The 17657-nt window shown below is 37.1% G+C and overlaps 2 protein-coding genes across 5 annotated transcripts in view; one reads left to right on the forward strand and one right to left on the reverse strand.

Annotated features, from left to right (window-relative positions):
* The window catches only part of RUNDC3B (RUN domain containing 3B), a 116701-nt gene that overhangs the window by 46958 nt on the left and 52086 nt on the right, over positions 1-17657 (reverse strand). For all 3 annotated transcript variants that reach the window (XM_072651600.1, XM_072651599.1, XM_072651598.1), the window contains exons 3-4: positions 16014-16147; positions 7990-8075 (exon numbers count right to left, since the gene is read on the reverse strand). In XM_072651600.1, the coding sequence (XP_072507701.1) occupies positions 7990-8075; positions 16014-16043 (116 nt within the window). In that variant the 5' untranslated portion in view covers positions 16044-16147. The remainder of the gene's footprint in view (positions 1-7989; positions 8076-16013; positions 16148-17657) is intronic.
* The window catches only part of ABCB1 (ATP binding cassette subfamily B member 1), a 198381-nt gene continuing 185864 nt past the window's right edge, over positions 5141-17657 (forward strand). Inside the window, exon 1 of one of the 2 annotated variants that reach the window (XM_072651588.1) lies at positions 5141-5502. The gene's annotated coding sequence lies outside the window, so the exon portion shown is untranslated. The remainder of the gene's footprint in view (positions 5503-17657) is intronic. The other variant, XM_072651590.1, reaches the window with a different exon arrangement.

A 17657-nucleotide genomic window follows, 5' to 3' on the forward strand; every position in this document is an offset into this window, starting at 1 on the left:
CCTTATTAACTTCTGGGGGCTAAATTATTACTTTTATATACACAATTCTCTAATCTGTTTATCTAGGCTGAGTTTCTCCCCATTCTTGAGCTTCAGTTCTGTATGACCAATCACCTGGACATCTTCACCTATAAGTCACAATGGAAATTCAAACTCAACATGACCAAATGAGACATTATCATCTTGACTACCCCTCCTCCAGAAGTCCCTATTTCCACTGAGAGCACTACCATCTTCCTAGGTACCCAGGCTCATAACCAAGGAATCATCCTTGTTTCTTCCTTCTCCCTCATCCCTGAAATCCAGACAGTTGGCTTAGCTTTATTGATTCTATCTTCAAAATGATGCTTAAATGCATCTCTCTCCTTGTGCTGACTCAGCCATCCTAGTTCAGGCCATTATTACCTCTCATTTGGATCAATGTAGTAGCCTCTTAACTGGTATCCCTGATTCCAAAATCTCTCCAACTGATCCTGCCATCTTAGCAGCCTAGCTACTAAAATAATCTTCCTATGGTACAGGTCTGACTATGTCACTATCCTGATCAAAATCCTGTAGTGGTTCCCCACTGCCTCTAGAATAGAATACAAACGTATCAATCTGACAGTAAAGGTCCTCAGTCAGGTGTCTCAAGCTTAACACTCCAGCTTTATGGACTCCCTTAGCTGAGGGTTTACAATCTGTATTATGCCTTCCCTGATCATCCTGCCCCTTCCTCAAACATTAGTGCTTCCCCTCTTGTCAGAATACCTTTACTGGCTTCTCTGGATACATGATAACCTGCCCAAGAGAATATAAGCTCCCACAAAAGAGGTGTTTTCTTATTGGTTTGGTATCCCCTACACTTACTACCCCACCTTATGCACAGTTCTGAAGAAGCTTTAGTTAAATTAAGTGGTTCTAGACAGAAGGCTCTTCTAGGGGACATCTTAAAGCTCTGGGGAGATTCCAATGTCTTCTAACTTCTATCAATGGGCTATTACTCTCTGTGCTGGCAGTGCTGAGTATGAAAAAACAGATCCTAAAAGACATTAAGACTTCATTCAAACTTTCCTATCCCCATACCCCATAGTCTCCTTCCAGTTCAATATTCCTGTAGTAACCACATTCAAACAATTTCATGATTATCAAAAGCAAATGAAGCACTTAGCAGAAGTTACAGCAGCAACATAAAGAGATCTCACCGAATATACAACATGTAACAACAACAAAATAAGGCAACCCAACAGCCAACAGTAATAACAACTGCCCTGTATATAGCACCTTTAAGTTTGTAGGGCACCTGACAGACATCACCTCATTTGAGCTTCACAACTCAGATGAAATGACATCTGTCATGTCAATCTCATGAGTACCACAGGGATTATCATCTCCATTTCATGGATGAGGAGAATGGTACAGAGAGATTAACTATCTTGCAATGGCCATCCATCTAAAAATGTCTCAGGTGAGACCTGAACCCAGATATTTTGAGATTCCAAATTCTAGCACTCTATAGTACACAACAATATGAATGAAGAATCTAAATGAAACTAGAACCAAATTAGGTGGGTAGAATTAAGAGTAAGATCTGAAGATAATCATGAAACATAAGCTCGTAGTGATTAGCCACATTTCTGGAATGATACAACCTCATGAAACACAGAGCACTAGACTTGGGGGTCAGAAAGACCCCAGTTCAAATCTCATCTCTTATCAGATGTGTGACTTTGGGTGACTGGGGAAAATCAGAGCCTCTCTGAGCCTCTGATAGCCACTATTATACATGGAGGGACTTCCTGCAGTGCTGAAATCATATGTCTTTGAGATAACTGACATAATTACCTTCCTATAATTTCAGGGCTAATAGTCAAACTTAAGATTATAATTACTCATGAAATCATTAGTTAGCTTTTTTTTTTAGCAAGTACACAAGCAAGAATTACGTAAGATTAGAAGTCGTGTGTATCCATGCAGTTGAGATCACATATCCATTAGGTGTAGTAGAGCATAATTACAATAATAGTTTCCCAAATGAATTTATTCAGTAATCATGGCTAGATAAAGGCTATAAGGAACTTTATAGCTAAACCTACCCATCTTCCTATTATACAGGCAGCTTTTTCTTTTTTATCACCACTGCTTCACACATAGGGATAAGGATAGTGACTGACTGTGATTTCACTGTTATAGGGGACTCCCAACTATGAAAACTCCCTGTACCAATGAGGGTCTGCATATTCCCTAAAACTTCTGGTCTTAGAGAGTTGCCTAGAGCACTGAGACATTAGGCAATTTGCTCAGCATCATGAAGGTTATGTATGTGTGTGACATATATACATATATATATATACACACATACCTACCTACATATTCATATATACTTATACGTAATACATACCTACTTAATACATGCATACATACGTGATTGTGTGTGTGTGTGTGTGTGTGTGTGTGTGTGTGTAAAGCTGGGGCTTCACCCCACACCTTCCTTTCCTCCAAACCAGCTCTCTGTTTGAAATACGTCACACTACCACGCTTGGTACACACTAAACCCTTAAAAAGTACCTACAAAATGCAGTTGGTCTGTGAAATTTAGTCAGCTATCCAAAGGATTTTGGATGGAAAAAAGGAAGACTTCCCACTAAATTAATGGTAGCTCCTAGTGCAGACTACTTGCTCTTTGTAGGTAAAGTCTCTGCCCAGATAGCTAAGCTGATTTATTCCTAACTTGGGCTAAAAGAGTAATGCACACAGTCCAATGCTCATCCCTGATGTCTCCAAATCCAGCAAGGATTTATGAAGCTACTGCAGTTGACAACACATTGTCCTAGGCATGGGACTTCAATGAATATTTATTATTATTTCTAACACATAAGTTGAGGATAAAACTATTAAAATATGAATCACGGAGAGCTGCTAAGTTCTGAGTCATCACATAATTTTTTTTTTCTATTGAGAATCATTCCCCACTCCCCTGCTCCCATATTAGAATTTATGAGAATATTAGGCGTTTTAAACTCAGAAGCACTTGGGCGTCATCTTCAGATTTGAGACACACGCTGACTCAAAGAATATAAATAGCTTTTCATTACTCAGATGGGTTATGATTTTCATATTCCACCCATAATACCTTTTCTTCAGTTATAAAGTTATTTTTAATTTATCTCCTTTATCCCATGAAGAGAAGTCAGGTATGGTAAATAGAGAGCTGGCCTCAAAATCAGGCCTGCTTCATAGCTACAAATTGTATGACTGTGGGTAAGTCACTTACATTCTCATTGCCCCCAGATAATTCTCTGTGATTATAATTTGTAAAATAATTGCCAATCTACAGTGATAGGAGGGAGCTTCTTCAACAGGCATTCCTTATACCATAAAACAAAAGACAATCACATATGTAAAACAAACTAAAAAAAAAAACATTCCATGACTAACTTCCATAAGCCTACACAAATTCTTTTTTAACATCTTATCTCCAACATGAGAACCCTTCTATGCAAATATAAACCACGAGAGTTCCAGTTACTGAAACATTTTAGTGATTTCTTTCCAGCCAATTTTACCCTAGCTATAAATGGCATGAATGAACACATTTTTTTCCCCTAACAACTCAACAAATTCTGAAGTGTTACACTTAAATTCTCTTCCCTTTGTCCCTACTATAAGTACCTGGAAAAAGGCACACACTCCTTGAAAGCAAACACTTGCTCACTTTTAGAGAGGTTACATTTGCCATGATTAACAAAGTAACTTAGAAGGATGGATGGCCATAAGTCTACAAAATAACCAAATGTCATTACCTTACAGAATTAATATACATCTCTCATGCTTATTCATCTCAAATTTTATAGAAAACTTCTTTAATCTATTTTAAAACTTCCAATCTTTTGGAATCTCCTACAGTTTTAATCTCTAACTAATCTGTCAGTCAGTGAGGGGCGGGGGAAGGAGGAATGAGTTATGAGGTACTGGTGGGAGTGGGTGTAAAAGGGAAAGAGTTCAACTTCTCATTTATTTCCACAATTTAACTCCTCAGAATATAACTCAAATCAATTAACAAGCATATATTAAGCACTTATGTGCCAGACACTGTGCACTGAGGGCTAGAGATATAAAAACTAAAGGAAACCTGTCCCCAAGGGGCTTATATTTTTTAATGTAACTTTTATTTTATTTTACTTTTCCCTCTAATTAATAAACATTCCTTAAACCTTCTTGCTTCTTCCCTCATTGGAAAATAAAAACAAAATCCTTGTAACAAACATGGACAGCCTAGCAAAACAAATCCTTACACTGACCATGTTGAAAAATGTATTGTTCATTGTTCTTCCACTGAGTGCCTCATCTTTCTCTGCAGAGATGGGTAGATTGCTTCATGATCAGTGCTTTGGAAATGTGGCTGGGCATTGTGTTGATCAGAGTTTTTAAATCTTTCAAAGTTGTTTGGCACTATAATGGTGCTGTTATGGTATAAATTGTTCTCCAGAGTAGGACCTTACATTCTAACAAGTGAGACAACATATGCATATTTAGAAATAGATAAAACAGATACAGCTAGACCTTAATGGAAGACCTAGAGGGACTTAGAAAGACTTCAAAGAGAAGTGGGTGTAGTGCTCAAAGAAAGCAGGAATCTGGGCTAGAATATAAGATCCCTAAGGGCAAGGGCAGCTTTGCTTTTGTCTCAGTATCCCCATCAAGTAGGAGAACACCTGGAACAAAGTGGGTGTTTAATAAATTCTTGTTAATTGACTGGATGCCATCTTTAAAGAACAAGGAAGACCCTTGTGGTTGGATTGTAGAATGTGGAAGGGAAATAATGTTGAAGAAGGCTGAAAAGCTAGGAGGAGAGCAGGTTGTTCAAGGGATTTGAATGCCAAATGGTGGAGTTTACACATGTTCCTAGACAATAGGGAGCTGCTGGAGTTTATTGAGTAAGGAGGTGACCTGGTCAAACCTTTCCTTTCAGAAATTTAATCCCTCGAAGGCCCACTGTCCTTCCCTGGTGTCTACCAATATACAATTTCCCATTTTTTCAGCTCCAAGTTCTAACTCTCCTTATCAACTGCCAGCCATGGCCATTTTCCAATGGCAACCCAAGCCAAGCAAGCCCCTCCCCCTGCAAATGAAATTCCTTGAGATTTTATTCCATTTCCTCACCATGATCAGCTCCATCCTAGCAAAGAGGTCCACTGAACTTCTCCCCTGCTCTGAAGCAGCAGGCATATATGGCATCCCAAGAAGGAGCCTTCCTTTATCCCCTCCCTTCCTAGCCCATCCTAGGATTCTCACTGGTCAGCGCTTTCCAGCTTGCCCACCTTGGCTCATGAAGCTCCTCCTCCTGCACTGGGGTGAACTCCTGGAACACCACTTTTTAGGATTTCATTACTCTTTATCTGTGAAGGGTAGAACAAGAAGAAACCCACTTGATTTAGGTGCTCCCAGGGCAGAAGACCAGGGCGTGCGTTTGTCTCCTCTGTCTATACAGCTTTTATCGGTGGGGCTACAGCCAAGCCAAAGGTAAGGATTACTAATTCCAATACTCTATGTTCTACATTTTTCAAATTCATTCTTCCTAGTGTTTTTTTTTCAGTCAAAACAATTTATAATCAAGGTACTATTTAATTTTGCTTCAGTTTGAAACAAGAGCCATAATGAGCCTTTAGGCTTTTATTTTGTTTTCAATTGTGCAGCTCAGGGGAGTGGGGGGCTAACGTAACTGTCCATCTCCTTGTCTCTCTTCTACTTCAATGAGTGTCTTCCATGGGACAACAGTCTCCCCTTGAAAGACAACACCTGGCCCACAAAAACTAAAATTCCAGACTACCTTCCAGAAATAAAATACTGGTTAATATATATGCAAAAAATGCTCAGAAACAGTTTTGGTTGAACAGTATATAAGAAAGCACTTTCATTTTGTGGTATTTATCACAGCTGAATCATTTCCTTTACAACAAAAAGGAAGGCTCACACCTCAGAGCAGGGCAACAAGCATTTCCCTGTAAATATTTAAAAGACTGGTTCCAAAAATATCCTATTTGAACAATATTTTCACTCAAACCAATTGTTTAAACCAAGGTAGAGGTTATGAATATCTACTAATCCTTAACACATTGCTGGATACTTTATGGTAAAAAATACTGCCCTTAAAATTCATGTGATAGAATTAATAAGCATGCATGTATGTATGAATATATTTATATAAAATTTAATTTTCATTATGGTAAAATCCTTGGTTTGGCATTTTCCAAATCTAGAGTCTAAAAAAAGGACTTTTTAACCTTATGGTGTGGACCTCTTTGGCAACCTAGTGAAGCCACAGGACGCTTTTTCAGAATAATGTTTTAGAATAATTGAAGGAAATCCTGAATTTCAGTTGGAGGTTGGTGAAAAAAAAGGATGTAATTGTTTTTCCCATTTAAGTTCACAGACCCATGAAATCTGTCCATGGAACCCAAGGGTTAAGGATTTCTGGTTTAAAAGATGAAATCTATTTGTTTCGTTACTTAAACTTACTAATTCAGCTTAATTATTAGTAATGATTGATAAAATAATCCTTAAATCCAAGTATTTTATATGAGAGAAAAATATAAATAAATTCCCAAGGCCATTTTCTCTACAGATATCATTTTCTTTACAATCTATCCTTGGAGAAATATCTTGGGTTAAAAACACTGATTTTAATGACTTTACCAAGAACATATTCATAATTATTTCCCACACATAGCTTGCTTAAAATCTCAACTCTCTTTTTCTTTAATTGAAAAAATACATATAAGATACATGAAAGGGTTTATTTCTAGCTTTACAGCAAGTCAAGAGCCTCAAAGCCATTTTACTTCAAAATATGTGCCCCCAAAGGAAAAGAAACTAAATTTGGGATGACCCAAAGAATAACACTCTAGTGTCTAGAAACTGCTTCTCCCAAGCTGTTCTAGAATTTCAAACATGACAGCTTCCTCCAAAAAAGGGTCTTCCAAAGACTGGGAGCCAAGACACTGGAGTTTAGTAACCAGGTTCTGCTTTAAGGCACTGGGAAAGTTTCCATCTCTTCATGTTGCCATTTCCTTATTAATACCAGTGTCTTAGAATATTGATAATAAATACCATCATCAGTGCAATAACTTATATGAAGGGTACCATTTAAGACAGCAATAAGGTTTTACTTTCTTTTACAGCTCCTATTTTGTATTTTTGATTTTGGTATACGTACTGTGGATTTTTGTGTATTCTCAATTTTATGTATTTTTGGGTTCTCTTCTCCAACAAGAAGGGAGGAAAGTCAAAATTCCTCAGTATTTAACTCAGAGTCCAGTGAATCAGTCCTTAAAAAGAATAACTAGTATCCAAAAGAACAACTACATCCGTGCCACCCTCAATTTTATATATATATATATGTTCCATGTATATAAAGCACCCGTCTTTACCCTGCACAGAGTAAACCTTTGTACTATGTTAATTAAACATAGTCCCTGACCTCTGCAAGTTTAGAAGAGACAACACCGATGCAGAAAAACATCAGGAAGAAACAATAACTGCACAAGAATTCAATAAGTAAATTAGCTACAATTTTTTAAAATGATGCATTAACATCGTATAGAAGCGGAGAGGTGAGCGCATACTGTGAGATGTGGTATAAAAGAAAAGATGGGAATTGTTCACACAGAGGGAGTTTACTACACCTCTCTGGAAACTGATCAGGGAAAGCTTCATGAATAACCGTTTAACCAAAGAGAATGATTCTGGTGAACCTAGAGGAGAGCATTCCAAGCATAAGGAACAGCCTGTGAAAATATTCAGAGGCAGAAATGTGTTTATCCAAAGGAGATCACATTTTCCTGAGAGCAGAGGAAGGGACCTCTTGGGGAAGTATGAAAACAGGGAGAATAAAGCCGTTTGGGATAGCAGAAACCAAATACAACTCTTCAATCCATTCCTAAAGCTAAGTTTCTATGTCTTATCCACAAAATTTTGTCAAAGTGATAAAAAGCGGGGGTTTTTATAAACCTGGTTGTTTTGAAGTCTCTCAGGGCTGTGGAGATATATTCGGATAAATGTTTTTCCATGAGTGCTACTCTGATCCAGGCTCTTCCCTGAAAGGAGGAAGAAACAAAATCAATACTTAATAATAACAGCAACATGAAGTTAAAAAAGTCATCTGTGCACCATGCCTCCAAAAAGCAAACAATTCTGTATAGGCTGTACCAAAAGTCTCATTGCAGTTTAAAACTTTTAAGGTTCAAAACTGCAATAAGACTTTAGGGACAACATAGATAGCTAAGCAATCTGTCATTTACAATGTATTTGGATCTGAATTTTATACTTACATATTTTTAACCAAATGCTTTAATACTTCAGGACTGAATCAGAGAAAATGTAAAAACACGTAGGAGTTATTTACCTGCATCCTGTTTTCTCTGAATGGATATTCTCCATAGTATACTAACACAATAATTATTTTCTCTCTGAGGATCTGGGTGATGTAATGGAAAGTGCATTTCTGATTTAGAGTTCAAAGGCCTAAATTTAAACAGTTAAAGTTTTCAATCATTTTGTCTCCTCGGGAGTTTTGTTTTTAATCTGTAAGATGAGAAAACTGAATCGGATGGCCTCTATGGTGCCTCAAGGCAGTGTTGGGACTGTAATCCTCATTTTCCCAAAGAGATCCCAAGGAACACAACAAGCAAATTTCAAACTAGATCCCCAACAAAAACAGTGGGAAACAAAGAATTTGTTTGTTTGTGCATCTGAACCAAGGCAAAAGCTATGAAACTAATAGGTAATAATATTACCTAGAATCAAATCTACTTTTTCTTCTCTCTTTTTCTTTCTTTACTCTTTTGTTTTTTTTTTATGTGTGAAGGGAGCAGGTAAAGGGCTGGAAAGGGCAGGATATGAGGAAGTTATTGATGAGCTTAGTATTTATTTCTATTACTAAAAAGATCAAACATCTTTGAAAATCATTTGGACATGGCAAAGGATTCTGCAACTTAACTAGGATGACAGGAGGCAACAATGTTTGGAAAACACATGACTGGGATTTGGAAAGCCTGGTTCAAATCCCAGGTCTGTCATTTGCTATGTGACTCTGGACAAAGTATTTTACCTGCCTGGGCCTTATCATTTGCAAAATTAAGAGATTATATGATTATAAGGTCATAGATCTAAAGATCAAAATGACTTCAAAGGCCATGTAGTCCACTTCCCTCACTTGACAGATGAGGGAACTAAGGATATACTAGCTAACCTTTAGCTTTAGCATGCTGTGATTCTACAACTCTGAAACCAAAACAGCAAAGTAACTAGTACTCAGTTTGCTAAAATATTTCCAGATCCTAAATTTCTACCCATATCTAAATTTCTATCCCTATCCATATCACAGCATCATCATCTTCCTTATGATTTACTCACATTTTCTCTTCCATACCTAGATCTGAAACTAATTCAATAGAATTCAAATTCAATAGAAATAGTTTCTTAAGCTTCCGCTACATCCAGACCATGTTGCTATCACTACAAAGCTTTCTTTTTCCTTCTTTTTTTAAGGTCTTAATCCCTAAACTTAAAAGGATGACAATCCAATAAGAGAATAAACATTTATTCAGATATTAAAAAATAAATCAGAATAAGATTTATCCATAGGAGAGGTAAAACTAAGAGGAATTAAATATTCAGGGAAGGAATGATTATTTAAAGCAGCTGATCTGGGCCTTAGGGGAGGAAAAGAATTTCAAGAGGATGGAGAATAAGTCCATTCTGAGCAAGAGGGACATAGACGGGAGAAAGTGAAGTCAGGGAAGAAATAGTAGTCAGGTTTATCGGATACAGTCTGTCAAGGAGAAGAGAGTTAAGTAATGCTGAAAAAGGTAGGGGGAGATGTATTAAAGTGGGGCTTTGACTACCAATAAGAGTTTATATTTTTATATTTAGTAGGCAATAAGGAGTGGCCCAATTTTTTGTGGGGGAGTAATGAGAGGGAGGAGAAAAGTAATTCAGTCAGCCCTGTGAATGTACAAGATTATTTTGGCAGTGAGGGAAGCTGGGAAGGTAGGAAGGCTAGGAGGCTATTCCAGTAGTTAGAGGGATCAACGTTCAATTTCAAACTGAAAAAAGATCAATGAGCTATATACCCAGAATTCTTCTCCATAACTTTTTCTGCCATTTACCTTCAAGCAAGGAGATCAGAGAATTGGACTAGGACAGACATATCAAGAGATGGGTTTTCTTAGTAGGCATTGTTTAAGAGAGGGTTCCATCATACCTTTAGATAAATGAAAGGATGGAACTAGATAATCTCTAACATTCAGGAGTCAATTTGTGGTCCTACACTGGCTTCATACCACCAGTAATGGGCCCCTTAAACTTACCTGTCATGGATCTATCTCATATATGCTCCAATGTTTCTAGGATGCACAGAAACTTATATACAACCACTATCTGGGTACCTAAAGTAAGGATGTATCTTGCTTGCACAAAGTCACAGAAACAAGACAATTTAATCTGAATGTTAGTGACTGATACTCAAAATACTTAATTGAATCAATTTGCATATTCCCTCCATTCATATAGATCCCAACCCATTCAACCCTACCCCCTCCCATGTGACACTTGTTCAGGTCCTCCAACCTGCCAAGTTCATCTACAGACTTTGCTCTAATGTTCCAGAGGCACTTTCTCATTTTCTCTTGCTATTTCAAGGATAATGGTGAAACAGCTTCTTTTTCACTCAGACATCTTTTAGTCTAGAGTTCCTTGAAGTTTCTTGTTGCTTTATCTATTCCTGGCTATTTACCCCAACAAACTGCTTCTCCATTGCCTTCTGTGTGCTACTTATTTTTAGTTTGGGGGCATTTCCCCTCCCCCCCAAGATTTGCAGTCACAGTACAGCAACAGAATATTGGTATTAAAAAACTGGCCCTTAATTCTGGGGGAGGATTTGTGGTCAAAAGACCTTTACAACTTCCTCAATCTCCTTCTTCTGTTTAATTTCTGGATCTAATTTTCTGTGAGCAACCATCTAGATAAAAGTTAGAAACTTTCCCACAATGAGAAAATTTCTGACTCCCTAATAATGTTTCAACCAGATTCTTTTGGCTATAACTACTCTGACAATCTCTAACTATGAAGAACTCACTTCTCCCCCAACTCTCTGCAATGCATACACCCATTTCCTAAAGTTCTAATCTCCTCTCATGTTGCCAGGGAAAACTACAATGAGTTGGTGTAATACAATTTCATGCCCCTATGCCAAGTAGGCAGCATGGTATGGTGGACAGTGAGTGCGCCTCAACGCCATATGGACAGATTCAATTGTCACCTCTGATACACACCAACTATGTACTTTGCACAAGTCACAACCTCTCAGTGATCTAAGATGCTCTTTAAGAATATAAAGAGAATGTGCTGACCTGGATTAATAGAAGCAGTTACCTTATTGGGGGTTTCCCTATATCAAAATCATAGGTCCTTCCCCTCTAACTATCCTGAGCTGCTCAGCGAACCTGTTTTATCTTCTCTTAATTGCCTATCAAATCTAAAGCAGGGGATTAAAAAGAGCCTTCTTTCAGTCTACCATCCCTTTGAAGTATCACATAATTTCTTGCCTTATCATTAACAAATTTCATGAAAGAAGAGTTTATACTCACTGACACCACTTCCTTATTATCTATCCATTCATTCCTCAGCCACTTGAAATCTGGCTTCCAGTCCTACCATTCCACTGAAACTGTTCCAGCTGCAATGACTTCCTAAATACCAACGACAATGATCTTTTTTTCCTCAGTCCTTGATCTCCCATTCTATTAGAGGATGTGTAAGTGCTTAAGAGATGTATAAGAGATGGATAAAGGAATCAACATTATCCCACATGACACTCCATCTTCAGTCTCTGTGTTTCTGGATTGACTATCCTCCATGCCTTATTACTTCTACCTCATAGAGTCTCTTTCTTCTGTAAAGACACAGTATTCAACTGCTTGTGCCCTTCCTCCCAAACTACTATGTATTTAACTCATATCCACTCATATTAAATAACTTGATATTTATGCTACATAGATTTTATATGTTCTTGTCTCTTCCATTAGGATGTAAGCTGCTTCTAATTAGGGATTGCTTTATTATTTGTACTTCTATGCCCAGTACTTGGCACAGTACTTGGCACATAGTAGGAACTTAACAAATACTTGATAACTGCTTGATCAGACTATTATCTATAATTCGGGATTTCTCTATATTGGATGTGCTGAAAGTACTGGGCATGTACAGAGGACTTGGGAAGACATGAGGATTGTTGACAAGTATTTGAAGGGTTGTTTTGTGGAAGAAGGAATGGATTTTTTTCCTGCTTGGTCCCAGAGGACAGAATTAGGAACAACAGGTGGAAGTTTCAGAGGAGCAGATTTGGCTTGATATAAGGAAAGCTTCCTAATAATGAGAGCTATGCAAAAGTGGGATGGATGGTTCAGAAGGTAGTGGGCTTCCCTTCATTGAAGGTCTTTGAGCAAGAGCTGGGTAATCACTTGTCAGGTATGTGCAGATGGAAATATTGTTCAGGGGTTAGTTGAACAAGTTAGTTTTCCAACACTGAGATTGTGGGATGCTGGTTTGCTCATTATTTGGATGCACAATCCAGACAGCTGATGCTTCTGCCTTGCTGGTGGGTGAGTGGACTAAGTGCTAAGCTATCTTCAGCTAACATGCTATAGTAAATCAAATAGGTTTTTTGTTTGGTTAACAGTCAACAGATGATAAATAATAAACACAATGGGATTTTATATTCTCTACACATTTCATTCAATTATGTGACAGTAAAGATGTAGTCTATTTTGGAATACTGCTTATGAGGCACTAGCTATGCCTTTCTTATGCCCATACTGAGGATGACCTTTCTATGTGTGTGTAGATCATTTTGACAAAAAATTTATGTAGTTGAGAAAGTAAACATTTGGATGAGTTATTTTTGATGTTCTCTTGCCTGTATTTTTGGATAAGAAGTTCCAAAAATTTCTTCCCATATTTTTGGTATCTTGTTTTCTTTTATATACATAGAGAACTGTTGCACTTTCAGCATGGGACTCCTCTGTGCAACCTTGGTCTAATTCAGCTACTTTTGCTATTTTTATTTCTTTCAGGGCTAATTCTATTTCTTTTAGAAGAACTTCTACTACCATGGTGCTAGCTTCCAAATGTAGTGGATCCATGGTCTTTGAGTTTGTTGTAAAAAATATTTGTAGATTTTTCTTTTGTCTATTTGTTGTTTCCCTCCTCAATTTTACCCCTAAATACTCTCTAGTTCACTTTTCTTAATTTCTAACCAAACTCTCTTTAAAGTGCTTTTTCTTCATTGCTTCTCACTGTTTCATGAAGTTGTACTGCTAATAATCCTCAACCACATTTTCTGTGAGATTTTATAAGAAAATTGATATTATAAACCAGTATTGCTGCCATATCGCCTAGCTTTGCAAGTAGATTGTGATGGATGATTAAGACAGTTTTTAGACTCTTTTGGTCTATTTGTTGTGGGAATTGATTTATGTTGGTAAGGCTTCCTTAGGAAATTATTAAAATCTGTGACAATGTACTTTCTTCCATCCATTTCCCACTTTTTATTACTAGTTTATTTAGTTTAGAAATTGTTTTAATTCTGTACCATATCTTTTAAAAACTATTTTTATTCTTTCTTCTAGCTCTGTATTAATTTTGAACTTGTTGCACCAAGTAAGGTATCTGATTGTATACAGTTGATTCAGAATGACTCCTACTTAAGTAAAGGGAAATCAATTTATTTTGTGATGCTATCTGATAACTTCCACATATAGAAGCTTCAGGTTTTCTCCAGTTTTTTGAAACCTATTATATACAAACTAAGATTAATTGATAAAATATGAAACTTTTTAATCATCATTTAAAAGTGCAAAAACATTAATCTCAAGCTAGAAGGAGAAGATTAAGATAAAAATTACCCTAATTCTACTGAGAGAAGAATTTTTAAAAAGCACACTTTGAATGCAAGAGGGATTTTAGAGGGGGAGAACTGAGAGGGAAGAAAGGGGGAAAGACAGAAAGAGAGAGACAAAGAGATATATATATATAGAGAGAGAGAGACAGAGAAAGAGAGAGAGAGAGAGGGAGGGAGGGAGACAGAGAGACAGAGAGACAGAGAGTCAGAGAAAGAGAGAGAGAGAGAGAGAGAGAGAGACAGAGAGAGACAGAGAGAGACAGAGAGACAGAGAGAGAGACAGAGAGAGACAGAGAGACAGAGAGAGAGAGACAGAGACAGAGAGAGAGAGAGATCAGGAAGATGTGTATTATTCTCTCTACTCTATCTTCCACAGAGTTGCCAAAGTTATATTCTGAACACAGAAAGTTATATTCTGACTAAGCCGCTCCCCTGTTAAATAAACTCCAATAATTTTGTCACCTCTAGGATCAAATTAAAAGCCTTTGTTTGGCTTTTCTTCCCAAACTTGCCTCAAGCAACCTTTCCAGCCTCATTATATGTGAGCCCCCTTTACCATCCAGTCCATCCAAACTGGTCTTTTTGCTGTTTTTGACACATGACATTTTTATCTTTGGTCTCTGGGGTTTTGCTCAGACTTTTGCCAACACCTCGAATGTCCTGTCATCGTGTCTACCTTTAAGAATATCTAGTTTCCTTCAAAGCTCAGTTCAGACGTCCTCTCTGAAATGAGACCTTTCCTGATTGCCCAAATTCTGGTCTCTCCCCCCATTAATATAGTTTGGACACACTTATTTAGGTACCATTTCACATAAATGTCTTTCCTGCTATGCTTCAGTCTCCTTGAGGGTAACAAATCACCAAGCATCTATGAAGCACTTCTTACGTGAGACTGTGTTGAGTGAGAGGGGCACAATGGCAGGGCTATTTCTTTTATATCTTTGAATCCCAGCACTTAGCCTAATGACTGGTAGCTGTAAATGTTCAGTAAATACTTATTTATTTATTGACTATGGAAATCCGATGTCATACGCATCACTAAGAATAGGACTGGTCTTCTGAATGGGTCAGCTTAAATATGACTGGTAGCAATTCAATTTAGTAAGCAATCATTAAGCACCTACCATTTGCAAAGCGTTGAGCTACATTCTAAGGATGCTAAGAGAATCTGTGCCCTTCTGGATCTTACATATTACTGAACCAGTCGGCTGAAAGGTACCGAAGTAAGAATATTTAATTTTCAATCACTGCAGGGTTGAAAGAGTCTCTAATAGAATATTAAAGTCCTCTAAGCTTTATTTATTACTGCAGTCTGCAAAAGGAGATTGAAAACATAAATATCAACTTCACAGAAAAGCATATTCCACATGATCAATTTTTAATGAACAAATTAAAAATGAAGAATTGTATTTTTAATTAAACCCTACAGCTACATTTAAATATTAAATGATGTAATAGCTATTTATAATATTTTAAACTGAGACACAGATTGTTTTTACCAAATATAAATTTATCAAGAAAAACAAAATATAAAATGAATCTGGGGGAAAAAAAGAGTTTTTACTTATTGGTGTTATCATATGTCACTAATACATGGTTTAACTGGAGCAAAATGATGAGAACAAGCTCCTACAAAGCAAAGAATGAATTTGGGGGTTTTGCTTTAATGTTAGTTGAATTGAATTCTACCAAGACAATGGAGTTTCTGTGGAATGCTGAACAGATTTAGCTTCTTTCTTGGCTCACTGTGGCAGTCTTCACACCTTTCTTCTATTTATAAAGTAATTTTGTTAAGCAAAGCATTGTGGCAGTTCAGAGAGGGAAACATCTTTAAGTGACAACAACAAAAAAAATCAGAATTTGGAAAAAAAATGTTAGCAGAAGCCCATTTGTATTGTGCTAATTGCCTTCAATTAGAACAACTCTAAAAGCAAAACAAATTACAATCTGGACAAGTATTTCCTCCCTAGAATCAGAACTGCTGAATGTTCAGGCTATACGTTCTCCATATTACTGTAGCTTATATACTGTACGTACGTACATATACTTATGTGTGGACTTGTTTCTTCCTTACCTTGGCTCTCGAAGAGCTGACGTTTTCCATATTCTCAATGCTGCAGATACAGTTCTGTGAAACCTTTCGGCAGGCCACTCTGATATAGTCCCAGAAGCTACGAGGGCTTTCATAACCAAACCAGGTTACTTGACCTTCAGGAGACAAAGTACAATATGGAGAGGGGAGGAAAGGTAAAATAAAAACTAGATCGGAGAGTTCAGAATGACATAATTCCTAAATCCTATAAACTGAAGAGAAATGAGCTAGAACAGCAGTGGATTGGGAGTCAGGAGACCTGTTTTTGCCAATGACCTTGGGGCATATCATTTAACTTTTCTGTGCCTCAGTTTCCTCATTTCAAATGAGGAATTGGATTCAATTTTCAATGTCTACTTGAGCTCTAAATTCTGATTTTAAATAGCTTTTTAGTAGACTGTTTACTGATACAGAGACATGATACCATTACGACTCCAGTTATGCTCTAAACAGGTAAAATTTCTCAGCTTATCTATATATAAAATGAAGATCAAAAACCAGCCATTGTCCTGCTATAAATAATTCAGAACTAAAATATTTTGTAAATTGTTTTGAAATAAGGATCCTCTAGTGACTCTACTTTCTTCTAATTAAGTACCCTTCTGACTCAATTCTCTCAACCACCCTCTATCTACATTCTTCTACCCAGAAATTCATGAATGGTTTCAACTACCTAAAATTCTCACTTTTGGAGTATGATGGAAGGGCTATCTTAATTAAAACAACCACTCATGTGTCTGTACTGGTTTAACATCTATGAAGTGTTGTCTTCTCAATAGTTCCATTAGGTAGGTAGTACCAAGATGAATCCCTTCAGATAAGAAATCTGAGGCTCAAGGAAGCCATGCTAACTTAGCCAACGTCACCTAGCCAACAAGCATATGACTCGTCTGCAAGCCTATCACATTCATTTGTGTGTAATTCTTTGTGAATTGATTAATCATCTGCTTGTATGGATGTGATGAGGGCAAGGTAATGTGGAAACTACCACTGTCAGTATGAGCATGTATTGCCATTTCTTCCAAATTGTGGTGTTAGAGTCACTTGAGTCCCAGTATCTTTCATTTCTATGGCACTGACTGGCTCCATGTGGAGCCACTGAAGGCCTGGGATGGGAAGAGTAACTGTTTGCTTTCACTTTTACAAGTTTTAGACTTCTTCAGTTTATATTTTTAATTCTTCTTCTCAATCCTTACCTTACTCCCCCAAAATGCAGGCTGCTCTTCAGCAACCTCCAAACATTAACTGTCAGCAATTAATTGGAAACCATCTTAGCAACAACAACAGGCCATTTTAGTTATTGTTCATGGACAAATAAAAAATTCTTATGTTGTAGATGAGGAAATTTACATAAACTGTATAGGTCAACTTAAATTGTGAAGAAAGTTAAAAAACATAAGTTTTCATATATATGGAAACTAGAACCTTTTTCAAAGCACTTGATTCTGTAGTAAATAGTATTAAGATATTTTAATTAACCAATATACTCTGTTTTTGCAGCAGCCAAAAAAAAATCAGAAAACATGCAAATATCTACAAATACTTTGTTTGATATTTAACTGACTTTATGTTTCTCAAAAAGATTCAACCAGTCCCTACACGTGCCCAGCTGTGGATACAAGTCAA

Source organism: Notamacropus eugenii, chromosome 3 (assembly GCF_028372415.1).
Source record: "Notamacropus eugenii isolate mMacEug1 chromosome 3, mMacEug1.pri_v2, whole genome shotgun sequence".
NCBI classification, from domain to species: Eukaryota; Metazoa; Chordata; class Mammalia; order Diprotodontia; family Macropodidae; genus Notamacropus; species Notamacropus eugenii.